This window comes from Perna viridis, chromosome 1, assembly GCF_037379345.1.
Source record: "Perna viridis isolate PV_CMFRI_1.1 ecotype Kerala chromosome 1, ASM3737934v1, whole genome shotgun sequence".
NCBI classification, from domain to species: Eukaryota; Metazoa; Mollusca; class Bivalvia; order Mytilida; family Mytilidae; genus Perna; species Perna viridis.
The window spans coordinates 50,028,552-50,053,230 of record NC_142445.1 but is presented as its reverse complement, the minus strand read 5'-3'; the positions used below and the strand labels follow the sequence as shown (position 1 = coordinate 50,053,230).

At 33.7% G+C, this 24,679-nt stretch overlaps 2 protein-coding genes across 3 annotated transcripts; one reads left to right on the top strand and one right to left on the bottom strand.

Moving 5' to 3' along the window:
- Positions 1-1,732: 1,732 nt before the first annotated feature.
- LOC148629190 (mesoderm-specific transcript protein-like) lies at positions 1,733-13,621 on the bottom strand. Of its 2 annotated transcripts, none has more exons than XM_088545839.1 (12): positions 13,502-13,621; positions 10,729-10,880; positions 9,705-9,784; positions 8,920-8,997; positions 8,472-8,602; positions 7,851-7,915; positions 7,396-7,436; positions 7,032-7,099; positions 5,066-5,167; positions 4,116-4,192; positions 3,047-3,107; positions 1,733-2,416 (listed from the first exon to the last, which is right to left on the bottom strand). In XM_088545839.1, the coding sequence occupies exons 1-12, from the start codon at positions 13,504-13,506 to the stop codon at positions 2,296-2,298; spliced, it is 981 nt and encodes a 326-aa protein (XP_088401965.1). In that variant the 5' UTR covers positions 13,507-13,621; the 3' UTR covers positions 1,733-2,295. The 2 variants fall into 2 exon arrangements, with proteins under 2 accessions (XP_088401965.1, XP_088401959.1); XM_088545833.1 differs by having other exon boundaries at positions 13,515-13,604.
- Positions 13,621-24,603, top strand: LOC148629189 (alpha-L-fucosidase-like). The gene is made up of 8 exons (XM_088545822.1): positions 13,621-13,975; positions 14,743-14,849; positions 16,221-16,351; positions 17,728-17,861; positions 18,103-18,200; positions 19,301-19,433; positions 20,786-20,956; positions 22,408-24,603. The coding sequence occupies exons 1-8, from the start codon at positions 13,638-13,640 to the stop codon at positions 22,664-22,666; spliced, it is 1,371 nt and encodes a 456-aa protein (XP_088401948.1). The 5' UTR covers positions 13,621-13,637; the 3' UTR covers positions 22,667-24,603.
- The last annotated feature ends 76 nt before the right edge of the window (positions 24,604-24,679 follow it).

Sequence of the window (24,679 nt, the reverse complement as noted above, 5' to 3'; positions counted from 1 at the left end):
TAAAGCAAAACCACATCAACTATAGTACTGTTGTGTAGTTCAGCCCATATATTTTGGAGGGACAAAATAGTCTTATAAACCAAATAAGAGGAGGTAACCGTCGAATATGGTTCCCCGACTGTACCCATTATATACATTTTAACATCAATTTTACTGGTAGTATATTTAGGATTTTCCCTAGGCGCTTGGGAAGACTTTTCGAGCCCTTTAAATTTTGTTTACAGTTTCTTTCATCTGTATTAGAAAAAAAACACCAGTGGTTTGGTGGAATAATATTAAGTCATGTGAACTGGACACCTCCATTTATATCACCAGCTTCACCTCTGGGTTTATTTCAATTTGTATTAAAATACTGTACTGATGTCTGTTAATTACAACAAGTTTATAGCTTTATAGGTTTTCCTTAAATAATTTCTTATCAGTTCTAATTTCTGTTATCAGCTTTAATAGACTGAGAAAGACCGAAGTACATCTCTGAAAACATCGGAATAAATTCAAAAGCTTTATTGCCACTCTATGTAATCGTTTGAGAGCTGAGTGATATTAAGTAAAAATGCTCTTTTTTGTTATTAATTGCACTGTCTACAGGGGTCCATATTTACTTCCAAATGTGGAAAATCCTGGACTATTTAAGTTTTAAATGAATGGTCAAATTGAAGAAAAACTAAAGTCCTCTTGTATCAATAAATACAGTTGAAGGGGTCCTAGACCTATGTAAGTGAAACGGACCACCAATAATCTAAACCCCTGGCCTGGTAATAAACCATCTCCTTTTAACTTGGAAGTTCCAAGTATGTTTTTTCATTTTGTTTTTTTTCATTTTTGTCTCCTCTTTCTTTAAATCTCTTTAAGTCTACAGGTTCATTTTTATATTTTTCGTTTGGCGAATTATCTCGGCTTTTATACAGACTTCGAATACAACATTTCACTGAGAGCTTGATCTTTGTAGGTAATAGAAAGTCTCTGTCTTCTTTGTACATGTATAGGTTTTAATCCGCGTCACCTACGGTGATAGCAGGTCTAGTAGTCGTTCCACTCCGTTCTTCCATCCGTTCACCCGTCACATTAATGCGTACTCCCTTTGTGTAATCGGTAACTCAAAAAGTGTTGCAGCAATATTATTCAAACTTTGTACAGTGATTATATACAGTCAAAGCCATGTTGAAGATGTGTACCTCCTATCATGGAGAAATTTAACTTTCCTACATTTTAGGACGTTGAACTTAGTCTTTTTGTCAATTTATGTTCTGAATGGTACTGACTGAGTACAATCTGTAACTCCAAATGTTTAAACCCGTATTATTTAAACTTTCCACAGTATTGAAAATTTTCACCTCCTATTATGGAAAAGTTTCATAATTTTGAGCATGTTTAACATTTTTTTTCCAGCAATATATGCTATCGTTAGTACATTACTTTTGGAAAACCCACAGTGTAGTGTTTTCACTTGCTTAGTGTTTCTATGTGTATTGAAGATGTTCAACATAATATATGTCATTTATACTGCTGTGTAATGAACCAAATAATGAACAAAAAGGGGCTGTTGGAATTTTATTGATTTCTGGAAGAAGGGTATCGATTTTTTCCTATCTACATAAGGGGGGTGAAAAAAAAATGCGAGGACTTGAAATTTCCTTCCGTCCCCTTAATGAAAGTAAAGTCCCGTAGTTCATTTTTGTAATTTTTTAACAATTACAGCAAATCTGCAACTTTTACAAACAAAGCAAGGATATTCAAAATTTATCATTTATTTAAAAAGGATCTGTTTTACTATATATGTTCAAGAAAAATTAAGAAAACCTCCTCTGCCAATGGATCATCACAAGTTTTCAACGTGAACATATCCTGACTACCATGAAATAACAAATAACTAAACAAACCAACAGAAAAATTCTCCAATTTAGAAATGTGAGTAGATTGGCAAAAAGTTGCAAAAGAAACATGCACGTATTTGACAGGCACCAAAAGAAAGGAAGACCAAAGCACACATGGCAAAGAGGGGTGCATAATGAACTACAGAAAAAAGAAAAACTTAGAAAGAGGCTGATGTCTTATCAAAGAATAAATGGAGACAAACTAAGCCAATATACCCACTCTGACTATTTTCTACGCTTTGTCTTATACACAAAACATGACACCTGATAGAGAGAAACTATTAAACTGATATTTTGCTTTGTAGAAGTAATCTAGATACCGGTAATTTAAATAAAAAAAAAAACAATAAAAAATACAAATGTCAGTTACTTGACTGTCCACAACACATGTCAGTCACTTGACTGTCACAATAAATGTCAGTTACTTGACTGTCACGATAAATGTTTTGTATGCTTCCAATACACCACTTGGATCCTCCCATTGTGGATAATGGCCAATGTCTTTATGTAAAACTGTTATACCATGCTGAGGAACAGTCTTTCTGTAAAAGAAATACGCAGGCTAGGATGTAAATGTTAATGAAGAAATCCTAACAATATTTTCATTTTGAAACTAAAAGTTTAAAGAGCAAAATAACAAGGCATGCAAAAAAAGCAATTACTTATTCGTATTTCATACACTGATATTTTACAATTGTGAATGTATTTCTTGCTTTGGTAGAAGTGTATGAAAGCATCAATGTCCAAAAAGAAATCAGATAGGACCTTGTCCTAAATAAAGTATTTGTAACCAGTCATTTAATGCCTTACATTGTCACTTACATAAAATTAAGTTCGCTACTTAAAAAACACGTGGTTACCAAATCTGATTCCCCAAATCATATGTATTTAAAAAAAAAATATGATAATGTTGAAAAACTTTGACCAACACTTAAAATGCACACAATTTTATTTCATCATTTTTCATAGTTTTACAGATTTGCATTCAAACAACTGTTAACGGACGGACAGAAAAAAATGAAGTCTATAGGATACCTGCTTCTACAATGCCAGGCCTTATAATCGTCGTTTTATCAGTGAAGATTGTGTCCAAAAAAGTTTTACCCCATGTAAAACTTAAACAGTTAATATATTGACAAAATTTCGTGTTTTGCAAATGATAAAATACTTACCTGTAAAAATCGATAAACGTATCTGGATTGACTGGATCTGAAGGGCCATATATCATATGTACTGAAAAAAAATACACAAAATCAAGTGACGAATAAACATCTTCACAATTTATATGAAGTAATTATTCGAAATTCCGTTGTTATTCCCTGATGACGTTCTATCCGACAAATCTCGAACACGTCTAAAATATATGACTTTTGTACTTAAGTTCCACGGCAATGCAGTAGCATCCATCTATGACAAGGGTATAACACAGTTTCAGACACCGTGAAGTCGGCCTCATATCATGACCTACACTTAGAGAACGATGGTAAAGGAAAACTACAGACCAAACTATACTACAAAAGTGATGACTTTTCATTCAGTATTGTCAACTTTCCTTTCACCTGTGTATGGAGTTTTCATATCACTCATACATTAGGCAAGAGCTTGCCGTAACCATGCAGACTTTTTGTACCGCGCTAGACTTCTTACAATTAGGCTTCTGGAAGAGAGTTATTGAGGTCATCACTACAGATGTTTAATTGTCATCAATAAAGACATCATGAACTTGTGGATCGTTACGGTGTATCCATCTGCATGAAGAAAACTGATTTGTTCAATGTGTCATAGTTTTCCTTTCCTCTTTCGTCTACCCCGGACTTAACTTTTTATGAGAAACTCGCCCGGTGTTTATAGAAAAGCAGAGGACGCTCACCCTACCGGTGCACATGGTCCATGCTCCCATGTTTCAGTGGAGTCCGGGTTTACTTTTGTTACTTTGTATGTATTATTTTATTTATTATATGTTTATGTTGTGTTTGTCTGTTTTCCATGTCTGATCTTTGTCCCTGGATTACATTCTTTTGATTTCCGCTAGAATCTTGGTTCCCTTGATTACTCTTTCATGCTCTCTATCATATTATAACTATTACGCTGTATCTCTGCAGACATTTTCACGTTTCTAACAGAAACTTTTATCTCGAGTCACTTTTGATAACATTTTTCTTCATATAAGGGGATACATTGTTTTCAAAACTGTTCTAATTAGAATTGTGCATCAAAATTGACTAATTGTAAAATATTTACCTTTTATATTAGTGTCTTTCAAAGCACCAACCCATCTTGCGTTGTGAATCTTTCTCTCTGTTATATATTGTATTAATCTGAATTTCAAAAAAACGTTAATTATACTTCACAACTATCATAGTAAACCATATTTTTTTTTTCTCAAAATGTCAATACATTTATGACAATACAATATTCTGAAGGCTTTATACACTTGTGAGACACCATATTTTACAATTAAATTAAAAAGGAGAACTGACTACAGTGATTGTAGAGAAATTTCAAACAACCTGGCGCGCCCGTTTGGTGAATGTCCTTTTAGAATCTTCATATAATGTGATACTTTTTATGTCCAATTTCATGTTCTTTTTGGTTTAATTCTAGTTGAACACAAAATTACCGGAACAAAAACTGACCACTTTGCAACGTTTTACACAAACGTACATCACACTATTGCTCATTCCAAATATAAAAAAAACCAAGAGGTTTGCTAAACCAATTACTATCTAGCTCATCAAACTTACTGTTGTTCCGACAAAAGAAAAATAGTTATGAAATTATGTCATGTCAAGTCAATATACTGTAGCTAAAATTATTCAACCAAGTAGAAGCTAAAACTGTGAAACTGTGACATAAATTTTAAATGTTTAACATGTCATGTTTTCAAGGTCTTTATTTCGTCAAAGAGGTAGTTAAAAGTGGGATCAAAGAGTAGATGACGTATTTAATTCATTATGTCAAAGCGGGTACTAAAAATAAAATCGTTCTGCCCAGTCATTTTATGCGCCTGTAAATGATGAGGTGACAATATTCATCACTCACCATCGTTATAAATTGGTAGGAGCAGAACGAACTACTTATACGTACGTTTGGCAAAAGGGAGACTGTCTCTTTCTGAAACATAAAAGTGATCACTTAATACCATTTCATCCAAATTTAAAAGTAATTAGGATACAATTAAATTTGAATACCTATAGTTTATTCTTTGACCTTTGTTATATGATGAGAGAACATAAAAATCCCACATTTCATCATTAGTAGGTAGAGTATTCTTCCCAAATACTTCATTCATCCTATAAGTAAAAAAAATGGAATTATAAGCACTATATGCAATCGAAATTACTGGTATCCTGCTGATCAAGCGAAAATTAACATCGTGTTTACCGGATTAAGTCATTCCATAAATTGTATGCTAAAGGAACTGGGAATTGGAGCTATTATGTACAAGGTAGTCTAAGACAAAGGTGATTGCTTCCGGAAGATAAAATCATAGACAGTCATCGTGATTCTCCCATTGTCGTCTGTCCTTTCCTAAGCAGTGTCATTCCAGCTGAACCAGTGTGAGGAATTTTTGTTTTTCAATTCATTGTACTCATCATATCCATTTTCTTAGGTTCAGCTAGTTCAGTAAAAAATACTTGGACAAGGATATTTTGCCTACTTTCAATAACGTTTGCAATTCAGATAGTTCTACAGTCGTACCGTGACGTGATTGACCGCGATTAAAGACTGTCCGTTTCCAATATTAACTGTCATAGATATTCTTCCTCTTTCACTGAATTTGACCCTTAAAGGGCTGCACCGCAGTTTTCTTGCAAGTACCTTCGAGGCACATGATTTCACCCCGTTTCTCATAGACTGCGTGGCGCATTTTTTCTGTGTGCCCATTTGAGTTCTCTCGTGTTATGTGATATATTCGTTGACTGTTGCACCCGACACCTCTTGTCAATTTTCCTCGTTTGTATATCTACGGTATTTTTTGCTACTTATTTATTTAAAGACAAAACAAAACGAATGGTATGGAATCCTACCTATAAACTGACGGGTCCATTGTTTAAAATGTGCCAAGGTGTTATCGGTTTCATTACCCTCTAGAATCAACAACGATTTTGACCGAACTCTGCACATAGTGTAGTCTTGAAAATAAAATATCCATAGAACCTTGTTTTTTTATATTTTTAATGGTCACAGATCAACGGTCATGGTCATATCGGAACTTTTAAGGTAGTTTAAACAATAATATCATAAACTTTATTTGATTGTTCATATTGTTAAGTGACCTCTTAACTAAGTATGGCTTTACATCTTTCAATGCTTTGTTAAACATTTTTCACAACTAAAATTAACTTTCTGTTTCTTAGAACATATGGATGCGACTTGACATATTTTTACAATTGACTCAAGTTTGTCAAGAAACGGAACAACGTTAACCCTTTAACGGATCTGGACATTCTTGCCTTTTCAATCTTAATAACCAAAACAATCTAAACAATTATAGAAATCGAAAGAAAAGATATTGAATTTCCCTCAAGATGTAAAATATCATTGAGTTTTAAAAAATATACATATTTTGTTCTTTCTGCGCAATTTGAAGCGGGCTATATTAAATGTGAAAGCTATGCTATCTTGTTTTATCTCAATAAAAATTGATCAAAGACAGAAATGGTCGAAGATGTCCGACATACTTGAAATCGGAACCCCGATATGGAACCCGCACCTGATGTTGGATACCAAATATCAAGAGGCTTCGATAAGTAGTGGTTGAGAAAAGTGTTACGAAAATAATTTCCCATACGGCCCAACCAAAGGCCAAAAATGAAAGTCATATCTAAAAAATAAAACAAAGTCTTTTACCGTAAACTTGCAATGGCAAATATAAACACTCAAATGAACGTCCTTCTGATTAGGAAGTCGTATATTTCACGAATTGCATTTAATATATATAGGAGATTAAGAGAGATGGTCTGTAGAAGCTTGAACAAGCTTGCTGCCAAATCCTATTGATTTTTCGTAAATTGTACATTGTTCATTGTATATTGTATTTTCAAAATGTGTGTTGTTTTTTTAATAAAATATATTTTTAAACTGAAAAAAAGTTGACCGATCAAATTGCAGAGGTATATTTTAATTTTCAAATAAGCTCAATACCAAACTTACGATCTTGAATATATCATAAAAGAACTCAGTCTAGATGCAATATGTCCTAAATATGGATTCAGAAGTACCTAAAAAAATTTAAAATGATCAATGATACTTTAAGATTAAAGTAAAGACCACTATTTACTAAACAAGAAAAAGAACACGGAGAGGTTCTGGGGTCGGAAACACACTTTTGTTGGAAAATATGGCAGAAATGAGCAAATAACAGCCCAGAAACCCATTTTCAAACTCTCGGGATCCGCCCAAGAAGTTATATTTAATTTTTGACAAAACACATGTAAGAAAACCATTATTTTCAGTTTTATTGAAATGAAAAAAAAATCACCGATGAAATGAAAATAGAAAAAAAAATAACTGTTACCCTTTGTACTGGTCTAGGGTTGTTTGTTTCTTGAAAGATTCCTGAAATAGAATATCAGTATTTAATACAAGAGTCACGTGAAGCCCAATACACAACAGAAGAAAAGATCAATAGCATATGACAGATAATAAAGCGTTAGAAAACAAATCCTGTATCTTTCCAAAAACTATTTATATAAATACCTATGAATTACTTCTCATTGGCAGTCAATTAAAAAGGCTTGATTTCAAAACTGCTTATGACTATACCTACTTCATTTTTCTAAATTTCAGAATACAAAAATAGGCATATATCTCGAAAAGGTCAACATTATAACTGAAGCCGCACTTGCTTCCCTGACATTTGGTATGCACTGTTTTTTTTTTTTATAATATTCTTTTAAATATAATTGTGATAATTTAATATAAATTACTCTGAAAGGAAATAAATTTACATTTTTTTACACAATAACAAACCTCCATTGGTAAGACACAGTGAAAGTATTACTGGAATGCCGTCTGCATTTTCTTTTTTATTAAATCTACAAGGAATACATTATTGAAAAATATGTAAAATAATTGCAGGTTAAGCACGAACTAACAAGGTTACATGGGGTTTTACACACATCAGAACAAATCGTATGCATGTAATGATTCATAGTATACATTTTTAAAGCTTTTTTAAGAGTCTTCCAGCATTACTAGTATTCCTAATCAAAGTGCTGTCTGCACTGGCTGTTTTTGATTCTTGTGAAAATTGTAGCACGAACAAAATTTCGAAGATTACATGCATATAATGTAAAATAAAACTGTGATCATACATTTACATTTTTCATATTTAATATCAAGAACTGTTTTTCCTTCACATGTATAAACTGAATGTCAATCCATACTTCTGGAATTTTAAAGCATCAAGCACAGGGGCTTGCTCTCACCATCAAATATGCAGCCCGACTAGTATATATACTATAGTCGGACTGTATGTTTGAAAACGGGAGCAAGCCCCTGTGCATCAAGTTAAATCTAAATGAGAGAATTCAGTGCATGTATTCTCCAAATGAAGTATTGGCACTGTGGATAGAGAGTCATATCTTTTACCTTGCTAAAAATTCCAATGCAACAGTATCTCCATAATCATGAGACAGTATGTGTACCTTGGTTACTCCTACAGTACTTAAAACCATCTCTGCTATATCTGCTTGTTCCATTATAGAATAAGTATGGTTTTCCTGCATGGATTCAAGGTATAATCATTGTTCCTTGATACATAGTGTAGTCATATTTCAAATGAAAGTTTTTTTTCCAAGGAAACCCTGGATCCCACTGAGTAACTTTACTGAACCTTTTATCTACAAGCCCATCTCAATCATTAAATTTTCGAATGGAGAGGATAAATATAATGAATCATCTATGATGATATTGCTTAAAAATACATCGGTTATTGGGTGATTTTGAGATTTTGAGACACTAACTTCCTCAATTCTATGTTTAATACTCTGAAGATAAGGTCACAAAAATATTACGTTACACTATAGAACAAACTTACCGGTTTTTCACTAAGACCAAATCCTAGATTATCGTAGAGGACTACCCTAGAAAATTCATTCTTTAATCCATCAAGTACCTAAAAATGAAAGTTTAATGACAATTTAAAAATCGGAATTATACAAATGGACCCTAGATCTCCTGGACCAAGTGTATAATATTGTACCTTGTAATTGTGCTAATGAGACAATTTACAAAAAAAAAAAAGATATTCAAACTTCATGAAACATTTGATCCATCTGACAGCGTTGAATTGGTCATTTTCAGTTGATGCCTCTCTCTCTCTGACATTACTTTTATTTTAAAGGTCTAATTTAGCAACTGCATTTCATATAACTAAAGAAAGGTTTCAAGATTTACATTCACATGTAGTTGTATCAAATATGTACTTAAATTGTAGTTGTCATTAGATTGAAATCAGAAGTCCCTGTGTAAAATTAAAGTAATAGTATTTTAAATGACTATAAAATGCACACATCAAGGTATCATCAGATATATAAGGCTACATTTCTATACAATTGTCACCAATTAATGAACAAAAGCATCACTTTTCATAGCTGTCTATCACCAAAATTAAATTACAATAATCGAAGTTCTATCATTCCAAATTTTGTGACAAAGTTATCTCAGTTGGAGAAGGGCGACATATTCAAAGATTTAAATCCTTAGTTTAGGTATACAGATCATCCAACACTAAATTAAATTTGTACATACATGTACGAGTAAATAGTTTTACAAAATAAGAATCAAGTATGGGGGCTGTTTCATGTCATATTGTATACTGACCTTAACAAAATCATAACTGGACGTAGGATAACCATGAAATATCAATAAAGTGCTGCCATCTTTTTGTGACCCTTCTTCAACTGAAATTAAGAAAAATTAATAACATTATTTTTTTAGACTAATATTTAAATGAAAGTGTATTATTCATACACACTTATTTTACAGTAATTATAAAATACAACTGCTTCATATCTAGATACATCAAGTACAAATTTTACCCAAAATAAAAATAACAAACAAATCACTACAAAACAAATAATAAAACTTTTAAGATCAGTATCCATGAATGTGGTTTAAAAGCTTAAACTCATTTTAGTTCTTCTCTTCACAATAGCTAGATAAAGGTGCACAGCACTGTTGATCAGGTTTTGTTGTATTGCAGGATCAAGCTCCATACTTTAACATATAGTTTCTAACGAATTGTGCATTATACATTTACCAAATATATAGTGGTCTTTTAAATCCTATTTTCACTAATTTGCACCAATAAGGTCTTTCAGAATGCGAACTCGGATAAGTAGACAAAATCAAATTTTCACAAATAAATATACAATACACTTGAACTGCCGGAAAGTATCAAATTTTAAAATTTTAACCCATTGTTCGCAGGAACATGCAAGACGGTCCAAAAGTTTTTAAGTTTTTTTTTAGCCAACCCTTTGAAAATAAAGGGCTATGTATTGTTGTTAGAATTAACAGAAATTGTATATTGTTATTCGGATTATTATCTCAATTTTTCCCAACTGAATTCTATAAGTAAAGAGTTTCTTTATAGGATGGACTTATCTTTAACCGTATTGGGATATACAAAAAAACTTCTTTCGGTCCGTTTTTTATTAGATTACCCTTCAAAAATCCCCGCCTGCAACTTTTCAAATAGATTTATATCTCTTATACCGTTTTTATTTATTGGAACCAAATTAAAAAAGCTCTGATTAGTATCCTTAAAGTAAAACTTCACTCAGCTTTTATTGAATAATAATTTTAGTGTAAAATTGTGTCAAAGAGGTGTCGACTATCATACCTCTATAAAATATTTTGTATCCTTTATAATTTACATAACTGCCTCCTCTTTCCCATGCCTCTGCCTTGTGTGTGAGAACAGGTTCAGGATATAGAACGTATATGACACCTAAAACTGCCACAATAATCGCCGACCATATGAACACACCCATTCTGAAAACACAAGTATATATACAAACGTCTCAGAATGTGACGACTATATTCGCGACACTGCTTCATCGGATCAAATTGATACAGGGAAGATAATGTAAACTTATAGATGGGTCTGAAAAATTCCCAACGATATTAGAACTGTCAAATTAGCGATGCAAATTATTGGTCATTCCCTTCGCGGGACTCGAACTCGTACCGCTGTGACATCTATGGTAACACCGCCTGCACAGTCTAGCGCCCTAGACCACTCGACCAGCTAGGCGGAGGGAATGACCAAAAATTTGCATCGCAAATTTGACAACTCTAACATCGTTGGGAATTTTTATATATGTAACAGGAGGGTCAGGTGGCTATGCGGCTTACAAGAATGGAGAGTCCCGATGCCCAAGAACCGACTAATCAGTGCCAAGCAATACCTCCTTATCTCGGACCCATTAGGACAAAGGTTCATTTCACAAGGACTGAGCCCGGGGACTGAGCTCTGACAAATGAGACCAGATAAGATGTTCAGATATTTAAATATTTCAAAACTAAATGATTACAATGCATGACATAACCGAACAGAATTCAGGCACATAAAATCCATAGCCTAGATTTTCTCCGTTTGGCCTAATTTAGAGAAAATACAAAATGTTTCTTTGGAAAGTCTGCTCTTTTCATAAGTGCATCTCAGTGGTATAACCTCTCCGTAAGAATGACAAAGTCTTTTCACTTTGCCCAGTAAGTTAGACATTACAATATAATTTACTTTAAAAGTTATACTGTTATATTGTTCTTGCAAGCTGGTATTGTTCGATTATTTCAGCTTCTCCGTCGCACATGGATGCATGCCTGCGAGAAACCATTCGAGACTTGTTAAAAATGTGACTTATTAAGGCTGAAAATCGGTTCATGTAATTTACTGTTGTAAGTTAACTATAGACTAGTATACCATTTTCTTTCCGAAATTTGTACTAATTGTACAAAAAAAAGTTTAAACGTTTTCTTACATTATGAAAGGCCCAATGATATACAAATAGTTTTATTAGCTCAGACAACTCAATTATTCAGTTATCAGTGGGTAGGGTTACAACATACCAAAATGCGGAGGTGTTCTACCCCTTCAACTACAGAGGTTGGAATGGTGTTGCTCCATGCGTTCGGAAGGCCCCAAGTCAGAAAATACATGTAGTTTGCCTGACCACCTCCTAGCAGTAACTTACACGTACGTGATTTTACACACGTCAACTGAAAGATTGATAAATTGGTGTTTTACGCCCAAGCAGCAATTTTTTCAGCTATATCCGGGCGATTGATTGATTGATTGTTGGGATTTAACGCCCGAGCAGCAATACTTCAGCTATATTCGGGCGATGAACATGAAATGATGATGAAATGAAAAATGGGGTGGGACACAAGGATAATGGGGTCGACAAATTTTGATTGCCACTGGAAATAGGGAGAGGTGGGAAGGGTCGGGCAATTTAGCCTCCTGTGGCGGACCCCTATGGTTCCTACTCCGGGAAAATACCACACAAGGGTTCTTTAACGTGCGAGGAACGTGGCATCTTTCCTAACACGGTGCACCACTATGGTTTGCGGTCAGGTTTTCCGTATTAATAGCCTGACAACCCCAGCATGTTACACGCCAGGGGTACCCCATTCCACCACCTAGGGCACACATCCCAGTAGCTCTGTGGGCAGAGCGCCTAGCCCCCGGCTAGGTTTCTGAGCACTATTTAGTCGCCTTTTACGACAACCTTAGCTTTGCTGCGGGTCTTATTCTTTTGACACCCGGACCTGCACGGGGCTATATCCGGGCGATGAACATGGGATAGATGATAAAATGAACATGGAATTATGATGAAATAAAAAATGAGATGGGACACAAGGATTAATTATTGGGTCGACGAGTTTCGATTGCCACTGGCCATTGGGAGAGGAGGGTAGGGTCGGGCAATTTAGCCCTGTAGAAAAGCTGAGGCTCCTTCTCCTGTCGAGTACCAAAGCAGGATTCTTTACGTGCGAGGAACTTGGCGTCTAGAGCTTTTCCAACACGGTGCACCACTACATAATTATATGGTTCGTGGTCAGGTATGACCTGGACGACGAACCCAGCATATGGAACATGCCAGGGGTATCCCATTCCCACCCTGGGGCACACAACCCAGTTGCTCTGTGGGCAGAGCGCCCTAGCCCCCAGTCATGATGATTGGGGGTTTTTAACAACCTAGAATACCAATACAGGCCTCTGACGGTCGATGTTAGTAGGTTAGTAGAACCAACTGGTGTTGGTGGCGGAGCCCAGGCTTCGGGATACCTGACCGAAGAACTCGGTCAGAGTATATCCTACTAGCGGCTGGGCTGCTGTGTTGACGCTCTGGCCTACTCCCAGAACCCACGTGGGTCCGAGAGCGTTTCCCCACTCTAACTGTTTGGGAGTATGTCAACGTGTAGAGTGTGCCCCGGTCAGGGTTCTGAGCGCTATTTATAGTCTCTTAGCGCTGCTGCAGACCACTGACAACCGGACCTGCATTGGGCTCCATCTGAAGGAACTTGAGTCAACATAGTAAGTTTACGGAACGCCTGGTGTTAGACTTTATTCATTTTAACATATCAATTTTAACGATTTAAGCACTTACTTCATTTACATACAATTTTGTTCGATGCTCCTCTTCACAACCATCTGCGATCTGGCTTTTGACCCCAAAATGACATGGTCTGTTGAACGAAAAATTAAACAAAAGACACGTGATCGATTGGTCACGTGAAAGTAAAATGGCTAGGGAAGTTGTTGGTTTCATTTTGCTTTTCTCTTGTGTTTTTGCGACTAAATATGATCCAACATGGGATTCATTAGATTCACGTCCTCTTCCAACATGGTATGATGAAGCAAAACTTGGCATTTTCATCCATTGGGGCGTGTTTTCTGTGCCAGCCTTTTCTTCAGAATGGTTTTGGTGGAGTTGGAAAGGTAAAGCCTTGCCTGCAATGGTTGATTTTATGAAGAAAAATTACCGTCCAGATTTTACCTATGCAGATTTTGCACCAATGTTTACCGCAGAATTTTATAATCCAAGAGAATGGGCAGATATTTTCAGGAGTTCTGGGGCGCAGTAAGTTTATTATTCACGTACAAATTATTAAATTATTTTTTTTTTGTGGTGGTGGGGTGGGGGGGGGGGGGTGGTTAAAAATTGAATGTCAATAATGCAGTGACTCCTGGTCCAACTGAAACTATTTAGACTTCCTCAATACACTTTACTGTTCTTAATTTCTTAGTTGTACCTTGAACATTAAAAGGTAGGGAGCATGTCAACCCAATGACTTGTTTTGTTCAGCCCTAGCCAGGGGATAGGGCACTGTGCCCACAGAGCTACTGGGTTGTGTGCCCCAGGTGGTGGAATGGGGTACCCCTGGCGTGTTACATGCTGGGGTTGTCAGGCTATAATACAGAAAACCTGACGGCAAACCATAGTGGTGCACCGTGTTGGGAAAGATACCACATTCCTCGCACATTAAAAAAACCCTACGGTGGTATTCTCCCTGAGTAGGAACCATAGGGCTCCACCACAGGAAGCCAAATTGCCCAACCCTACCCACCTCTCCCTATTTCTAGTGGCAATCAAAATTGCTCGACCCCATTGTCCTTGTGTCCCGTCCCATTTCATTTCATGTTCATTTTATCATCCACTTCATGTTCATCACCTGAATATGGCTGAAATATTGTTGCTCGGGAGTTAAACACCAACAAACAAGCAAACTTGTTTCGTTCAGTGTTTGTTGGGCACATAGATCCACATATAGATGTATATGAATATATAATTAAATTTATTGAATTACAATACAATGAAAAAAAAACAATGTTTCATTTTAATTTCAGATACTTAGTTCTCGTCAGCAAGCACCATGAAGGATATACAAATTGGCCATCAAAATATTCATTCAACTGGAACTCTAATGCCACTGGTCCTAACAGAGATCTTGTTGGTATGTCAGGTTTTTAGTATGATACTGCTACAATATGTGTTTTTGCTACACCTGTAAATGTTCAAAATATACCTGTACAGTACGTGTATGTTACTGTATATTCCTTTTTTCAAAATTTATTTGTAAGTCTGTTTGCATTATGTACATGTATTTGCTTACAATCTATTCTTTCCCTTCTGTATTATACCTTTGTACAATGTACATTGGCAAATCGATTTAAAACTTAACAGAATATACACACAGTTGTACAAATAGAATTCAGAAATGGTTATGGTTCTGGATGACCTAAAACAAACCAAAATTATAGGTTGTTTGTTAACTAGAAGCATATGATTTATTATCTCCCTTAGGTACTGTCACATGCTGAAAAAAAATAGGGTTGGTATGACAGCTTTTTATTGGCAGCCATTGTTGTTTAAGGTTACAGACCACCAATTCAACCAATGAGCATTTGGAACGTACGCAAAAATAGTCCTACGCAGAAATTACCCCTGTTCCTCATAGTGCTGTGAAAAAAGTTCTCATCTTATTTAAAAAATTTAAACAGTTTCTGAAAGGAAAAACATTTCTGTACATTTTATAGGTGCATTTTGCTTCTTGTGATGTGAAGCCTAATCTCCATAATGATTTTTAAATATACCCCTATCTTGTGAAAACACTGGGATTTCCCATGCTATTTATAGACCCTTCACTTCCGGTGACCAGTACTGCACTGCAAGTCTGCTAACCCCACATGCCATTCTGAGGATTGTGAGCTGACATATGTAGAATCATGCTGATATATAGTCCTCTGCAGGTTAAAGTTAAGGTAAAGTCCAGAGAAGCCATTGAATATTGTGAAATTAGCATAGAAGCCTATGGGAAGTGGAATTAGTGGTTTTTAGCCTTAATACGATAAATACCATTACTGGTGACAGAAAAAGCAAGAATTTCTGGTATTTCAGAAAATTGCTGATAAACAAAGGTCGCGGCGATAAAATGAGGGTCGGTCGGATGACCGTAAACACACATACTTTTTTTTTGGCCTTACATTATTTACATACATGTAAGCCCCCAGAATCAAACTCATGAAAAATCTTAACTCATTTTGCACATTTCCATACCTGATTGTCTGATATATATACATTTAATGTACCAAATGCAAGATACAGAGAGCACATTTTTTTCAATGGACAGCCAAAACAAAAGAAACATGTTCCAACCAAGGCAAGCATGGGTGGACTATCTTTTCATTTTAATATTAAGGTTATTTTTTAATACATGTAATTCATGTAATTTATGTACATGCAGTTACATGTAACTAGAGTAGTTCTTTGTAATTATATTCTGTAACAGATTTTGATTTCATCTGTTGATGTACATGTACTTCAGGTGAATTAGCTGCAGCCATTAGACAGAACACAGATATAAAGTTTGGAATTTATCACTCTTTATTTGAATGGTTCCATCCACTGTATCTAAGTGACAAACAGTCAAGTTTCAAAACTCAAGATTTTGTAAAGGTAAGCTAAGTAGAAGTCAAAGGGACAAGAAAAAAAGTTATCTGAGGTTCAAGTCACTCGATGTCAAGTTTAACTGGTAAATATATTTGTTGTTGATTGTTTTTTTTGCTATGGCAAGCCAAAGTGGACAAAAATCAATATTTTGTAATATTACAGAATCATTTTTTTTTTAATATTAGAAAAGATTTTTTAATATTAGAAATTCATTTTGTAATATTAAAAATTCATTTTCTAATATTACAAATTCATGATTTAGTAATATTATAAAACATCAGACATTTTGTAATATTACAAATTGAATATGTAATATTAGAAAATGAATTTGTCATATTAGAAAATGAATTTGTATTATTAGAAAATCACTTTGCAATATTGCAAAATCAGTCACATTTTTTTATATTACAAAATGATTTTCTAATATTAAAAAATCGTAATTGAATATGACAAATCCATTTTCTAATATTAGAAAATCAATTTCTAATATTAAAAAATCGTTTTTTAATATTAGAAATTCAATCGATTTTTAATATTAAAAAAGAGTTTTGTTATATTAGAAATCTAATTTGTAATATTAGAAAAGGAATTTGTAATATAAAAAACTCATTTTTTTTATATTAGAAAATACTTATTTTTGTAATAACAATACTGTAGAAATACATCAGTTACTATCATCTGTTTGGCATTTAGTTATAAAATGTCAATGATTGGATATCATTTCAACAAATAAAATTTCTCAGTAAAATTTTTATTATTATTATCAAAAAATCCAAAATCATTGTTGGTGTCAATTGAAATTGAGTTTGATCAAATTCTTTTTTTCTACACATGCTATTTTGTGTTGAACATACATGTACAAGTGTCTATGCATCACTAATTGTAAAAGCAAACCTTTATAATGGTTTGTTATCAAGCAATCATTTTTCCCACTTATTAGTTTTCTTTGGGACGTCATTTGAGTTGATTGACCTTGAAGACCTTGAAGGGGACTGATTGAAACCTCTAGTTGATCGAGATTTTGATTCATCCGAGTTCGAGTCATCAGTTTTATAACTATATTTTAGTAAGGGTAGTTTTGCTGGGACTGTCAAATTAGTTTGAGTTATCTGAGATTTCAACTTTTCTGAGTTCAACATATTGAGGTTTGACTGTTCTTGTTTTTAAAGTTTAAACTCTATAGTCAGATAAATGGATGTGTTTATTTCACAGTTTGGTAGATTAATTGTCACTTTGATACATTCCCTGTTTCCTGTTTCTTTTCAATTTTTTTTCAATCAATAGCATTTACTATTAAAGTATTAATATTTATTTCTTACGATTGTACCTATAGCAACTATGCATTTAATTTGTGACTTAACAGTTTTCACTTGTGTATTTAGAGCAAGACAATGCCAGAACTGTACGAGTTGGTGAACAACTACAAACCAGAAGTGATATGGTCTGATGGTGACTGGGAAGCCTTAGACACCTATTGGAATTCCACAGAATTTCTAGCATGGCTATATAATGAGAGGTACATGCAGATACACATGCATCTATTAATTTATGCTGAATATACTCTGGTTCATTTTACATTTGTATTAAAGAACCAGGTACATATGTTAATTTTTTGTTAAATATGTTTGTTGAGGAGTCTTACAGCCTCAGAGAATTAACGATTTTAGGTATTTTTTCTATGCAGATTATATGAATGAGTACAAAGCCAATAAAGGCTAATTTTAGGATTCTTATATATGCAACAATTTTTATCTTAGTCCAGTGAAAGATACTGTTGTTACTAATGACCGCTGGGGAAAGGGATGTTCCTGCAAACATGGTGGATACTTTACCTGCTCAGATCGCTATAACCCAGGTACATATCAAATTCTGTAAGCAAATTTCCATTGCACCAAGAATTTCTGTTACATGATTCACATTATATGTAAATTGTTAGAAAATTAGAAGAAAGTTGAGGGAATGTTTCGGGCCATTCAACACTATTTTCTTGGGTTGTCAGGCCATTCAAGAAATATCAAGGAGGATAAGGTATATTCTTTTAAAATTTTTTATTACCTAATTATAAGGTTTTATCTTGTTTATTAAATATACACATATTTTTCTCTATTTTCAAAATTTATTCAGGACAGGGCGATCTATTGCACTGTCGATGTACTATTGCACGGTGCAATAGTCTCCTTGAGGAGTTTATTACACTGACCCCATAATGACCTTTATCTAAGCCTTTTGCTTGGTTGAACTTTTTTAAGCGCTTCATTGAATTGGAATTTACACACAAAACGCTTGTGTGTTAAAACGTAGATGTGACTCTCGTCTGCCAATTCGTAAACATAGAGCGGTCACTTTCCTATTCCTGGTCAAATGGTTATCTCTTTGACCTATTCCCTATTTCCATTCTTTATTATATCTGATAGACAAATTAGATAATAAAACAGTTATTAAATGGGTTGGATGCAATAGACCAGAACATTTGTCCTTTGGCACTGATAATGATCAAGTGTTCTCAGTACCTCAGAACATATATTCTGGTCTATTGCATTCAACCCATTTAATAACTGTATATTATTGCCTCCAGAAGTTAATGAGAGTCTATTTACTGAAAATAAAATCGATGAGGTCTGCGCTTTCTTGTTTTGATTTTATTGGCATGGTAATAAAAATAAGGAACAGGGGCACCTTTTACAGAGAATGTGGAGGTCTTGAGAAATATGACATTATTTAAGTTAGCTCTTATGCAATTTCTGAGTAAACTCACAACCCTTATCATTTGGTTGATGAATAACTATGAAATAAGTTAATGGCTTGCAGTTAGACAATAAAATAAAACCGAAGAAAAAAAAATATTACCTGATATTTCTGCTAAAGGGTTAAAGAAATAAATGCATAAAAAACTAATTTGAATTAATTGATATATTGATAACTATTTTTTATTTTATTAATTTCCAATTTTGAAAGGAAAGCTACAGAAACATAAATGGGAAAATGCAATGACAATAGACAAGTTCTCCTGGGGATACCGTAGGAATGCCAGACTGGATGATTATCTTTCCATAGAAGATATACTGAAACAGCTTGTGTCTACTGTCAGGTAGTCAACCCAATTTATGTAGAAAAATGTCTACTCATGAAACTTTCATTAGCACTCTTTTATAAATATCAGACAAGATGTGATTCATCCACAAAGGAGTCTGTTCAGAAAATGTCAAAATCAGCCCCAAAAACTTAAGTATTTCAAATGAAATTGAAAATTGCATAATTCACTAGTTGATTATGTGCCTTTGGTAAAACAAAGTTTCACTGCTGTTAATTCATGTGTTACACTAAAATTGTAGATGAAAATAAAGGAAAATTAGAAAATTTAGCCGAATTGTGCTAAAATACCTTACTGTGAAAGTACTTTAATTCGTGGATACCAATTATCGTGGATTAGGAAGAATACATGTGTTTGTAGATTCTTGAATTCATGGTTTTAAGGTTTTCAGTATACACATCAATGGGTATCTCCTTTTCGTTGGGAATCAAATTTCATGGTTTGGCTTGACCACAAAAACCTCGAAAATTGGTACCCCACGAATAATAGTACTTTCATAATATTTCATTAGACATTTTTATGTAGAAAATATAGAGTGCGTTTGTCGAACTCTTTAATATTAATACAAAAATACCCTCCTTACAACAGATTTTGTTGATCACAGCTTACGCTTTATAGTTTTTGATAAAAAAAAAAACTACCCCTTCTCATTTTTGTGAAAATTCTTTGAAAACTGTGTAGAAACAGAGTTTTGTGCCATCCTTATGACTAAATTATGACACAACAGCTTGTATTTTCTGTATATAAGTATTCAGATAGAATTTTAGCTTTAAAATAGGCAAATAGAAAATTTCAAATAGTAAGTTGAAACTTTGGCAAAAAAGGTAGGCCTGAAACTAGTGTCAGTGAATTTACCTCTTTCACTTATTCAGAATCAGGTACAGCCTTAGTTTGTCATCAGGTTCTTTTATATAAATATTAATAAATGCTATTTTCATATACTTGGTTATCTTTTACTTTTGAAAAGTGAAAAGTAAATGTTAGAGCAATTTCAGGAGCAGTTTTATTTCGACTTAACTTTCATTTCCCAGATAAAATTTTAACTGTCACTATTATCATAAAATTATATAAAGTGTCTTCCAATCCTCCCATACAACTATTCCTGAAACAGCCTTCATTTGAAATAATTTTAAAACTGCATAATACATTCTAAATAAAAGAAATTATGAAATGCTAAAACAAAAGCACTAAAAGTGGATCTTAATTGCATTTTGATTGATAACAATAATCAGATTGTGTTATTTACATTAAAATGTTGAAATTTAACTGATTTTGACATCAGCTATATAGAAGAAGACTAACTACAAAACATACACCTTTGACTTGATATTCACCATTTCATATTGTAGTTGTGGTGGTAATATGTTGATTAATGTTGGACCAACAAAGTATGGTAAGATTAGTCCTATCAATGAAGAGAGACTACGTCAACTAGGTAGCTGGCTTAATGTCAATGGTGAGGCTATATATGCTACCAAACCTTGGGTTCATCAGAATGACACAGTGGCTAAAAATGTGTGGTGAGTTAATTACCCGAAGTAAGATTTAATCCATATATTGGATTTTGGAGTTGTTTTCTTCATGTTTGTTGTGTACATGTATAATTTTGCATAGACTAGAGATAATATTGAAGTAAAATAGTTTTAAATTTAAAATGTTGGTTTAGGCATATGGAGTGTGACTGACAATATTTAATAAAAAAAGACTTCTTGGTTTACATGTACATTGAGGAGGTAGACCTAGGGTAAGGGACATAACTCATGAAGTCAGTGATATGTTTGTATCATATTCAATTTCACCAAAGCCTATCAACTGTTATTTGACACAGAATGAAATCAATCTAAGTTACTTTGATGCTTACATGAGATTGATGTAAAATGCTGAATACAAATGTTCCAATGATTTTTAAGAGTTGTGTCCCTTACCTTAGGTCTACCTCCTTAAGTTGTCTAGAATTATTTACTACATGGGACTGAAGGTTAGTGGTTTAATTCAAACATGTATAATAGTAGATACATGTATCTACCTGGTAGTATCAGGGCTTCAAAATTTAAAGTAAAAGAGGCAAGAGAGAACCATAATGGAAAAGCAGAGAGAGGTTCATTATTTTAAATCCTAGAAATAGTGGATTCCCTTCAAACACTTTGTACTTGTGTCACCAAAGGTGGTAGCAGGTCATTGAGTTGGGTCACTCTGTCCATCTGTCTGTTCATTTGTCATTGCAACTCCTCTGAAACTACTCTACAGAAATTCCTTAAACTTAGGATGTAGCAAAACACGTCATATGTAGTTGTGCACATTATCAGGAAATTTTAATTTTCTAATTTGTATGGGAGTTATGGGGCTTTGAACATAGAAATTTACCATAAATCATCATGTATCTGCTTGTCATCACAACTCCTATTAAACTGCTCACCAGAATTTCATGAAACTTGGTATTTAGTATTCAAGAACACTATATGTAGTTGTGCATGTTTTCAGAAAATGTTGATTCTCTAATTTTATGGGAGTTATTGTCCTTTGAACCTAGATATTAAACTTAAATCATCATGAAACAGCTTGTCATTTCAACTCCTCTAAATCTACCAAACAAAATTTATAAAACTTGATATGTAGCAAGAACACCATATATAGTTGGGCATATTATCTGGAAATTATGATTCTCTAATTTTCCTTAGCAACTATGAATCACAGCTGCAGTGTGACACAGGTCCAGACATCGATTGGACTAGCTTGTTTTTTCTCAATGTTACGGATAAGCTTAGTACCCTCCAATAACTGCCTGTTAGTGAAATTTAATAAAATTGTTGGTGAACCTCTGTTTCAGATACAAGGGAGACAATAATAACATTTATTTGTTTTTTTTAAGTTCACATTACATGAAAAAAAAATTGTATAATACTGGTACTAACATATGGAATATGTAAGTTTAATAATCATTGATTGAAAATGATGTCATTTTTTTTTATAGGTATACGATGAAGAAGGGTTCTACAGAATATGATGTGTATGCCATTTTGTTAGAATGGCCAGATAACAACTTGCTGAAATTAGGAGCACCCATCAGTTCATTTGGTACCACTGTTACAATGCAGGGCTACTCTGGCAAGATTTCATGGACTCCTGCACCTGATAATAAGGGCATTAATGTACAGTTACCAGAGCTGAACTTTCAGACCATGCCTTGTGATTGGGCCTGGGCACTGAAGCTTACGGGTCTAAAATTTTGATGAGACAGTGAAAGTATTACACAAGAAGAATTCCATATGACTTGGTACAATAATGAAATCCAGACTGAAAAGATGATTTCTGTTATAGGGTAGTGTTTTTACTTTCTGGATGGGACCATGTAGTACGGTAGTCAAGGTATTAACACCCTGAAAAATGTTCAATATATATTAGTCACATGGTTCAATTGAATTGACTTTTTCTGGCTTTGATCAGAGCTTAGGTTACACACCATTAATTCAACCAATGGGATTTTAGAATTATGCAAAAATAGTCCTACACAAATTTTATTGTTCATGTGATATGTCAATGAGGAAAAAGTGCACATCAAATCTACAAAAATGAGCCTCTTTTTTGCAAAGAATCATATTCTTTTTTTTATATAAAATGGTCACTTTAACTATGAATTTATGTTTTATGAGTTCTGTATGATGGGGGGAATTCCTGTTCAACGTTTAGCTTATTTAATTTTTGTAACTGGTGTTTGCACTTGCAAACTATTAATAAAAATTTCCTAGCTATAAGTGTATGCAAGCAGCATTTCGGTGATATATGTTCTCCCCCAGGCTAAAACTTCAGGTACAAGCTCATTAACTTATTGAACTTAATGAAATAAAAATTGGAGTCTTTGGAAAGTGATGTTAGTGGTCTGTAGCCTTTAAGATGAACAAGAACAAATTCATTTGAAGAGGATATTTGCTTTACATAAGTATTTATATTTATGCAGGTAAAAGTTTACTTTCAATGTAAAGGAAATATTTTAGGAGGAATATCGAGAGCAGCTGGCCTGACAGGGCCCTTGCCAAACATTTTTGTTGCTATGTTTAAATTCCAATGTTATTATATGTAACCTCAGTAGATTCATGGATGTATCCTTTTTTGTCTTTGTCTATGATGATTGTGACAGTATTTATGATAACATAATCATTTGGCAGTGGATATTGTGTTTATTAGCAGGGTTTATTAGGTATACCTTTGTCTTAGTATATCTAGATGTGTCTTTTATATTGTTGTGACAGATTTTGAGTGGTTGTTAACATAAAGACATTATGTCATTAACTGTTTTGAATCAGAATGGCCAGATACTCTTTATTTTTTTTATGAAATCATTTTTAAATTGATTCCAATACATGTATATTTTTTTGCTATATGTGTGTCAGTGTTGTTCTAATATAATGTATTGTTTTACTGTTTTGTACAAATTATGTTTGAGTAAAGTTATACTTAGAATTGACCACATACTGTATCTTGATCCTTGTTTTTTTATAAGATTAAGACCATACCTGTTACATCTCCCTCTTTAGGAGGGAGAATTTCTCTCTTTGGGCCAATCTTTCTCTGAGAGAGTCTCCCATGTTGGAGACAAAAATCTCCCTCTTAGCAGAATTATTGCACAAATTATGTTCCTATTGAATTAACATAAATACAATGTTTATGTACCATAATAATCATTGAGAAACAATCTACAAATAATTAATTCTTTTGTTGTACATGTAACTCATTACTCAAATATAGATTAGAAACCCTAAGAAATTTAACAAGATTATCATGGCCATTATATCTTCGTCTTATCTTTGTACTTGGACTTGCAAAATCATTCTTTTTTCTGCAAAAAGTCGTCATGCTAAATCTCCCTAGTAGAAAACCTAAAAAGAGGGAGATCTCCCCCTTTGAGCATTCAAAATGTTAAGAGGTATGCAAGATAAAAAAATGACTGGTACATTGTTTCCATGATAAAGAAATTTCATTTTAAATTTGCAACATTCTTAAGAGATGTACACAGAATGGTGTTTATGTTAATTGTTAATTTATTTGCAATTAATTAGTGAAAAATCGTCCAATCAGCTGATCTGTGATTGATACTTTATATTTTGATATGCACGTTTTTATATGTAAAACTTTTGGGAAATAGTTACAATAAAAATGTTGTACGGTTAAAGTTTTGTTGGTGTTTTATTAGAAAATTTAAAGTGTTGTTATAATGCAGACAATTATTTTCATCAACACGCTTGGAC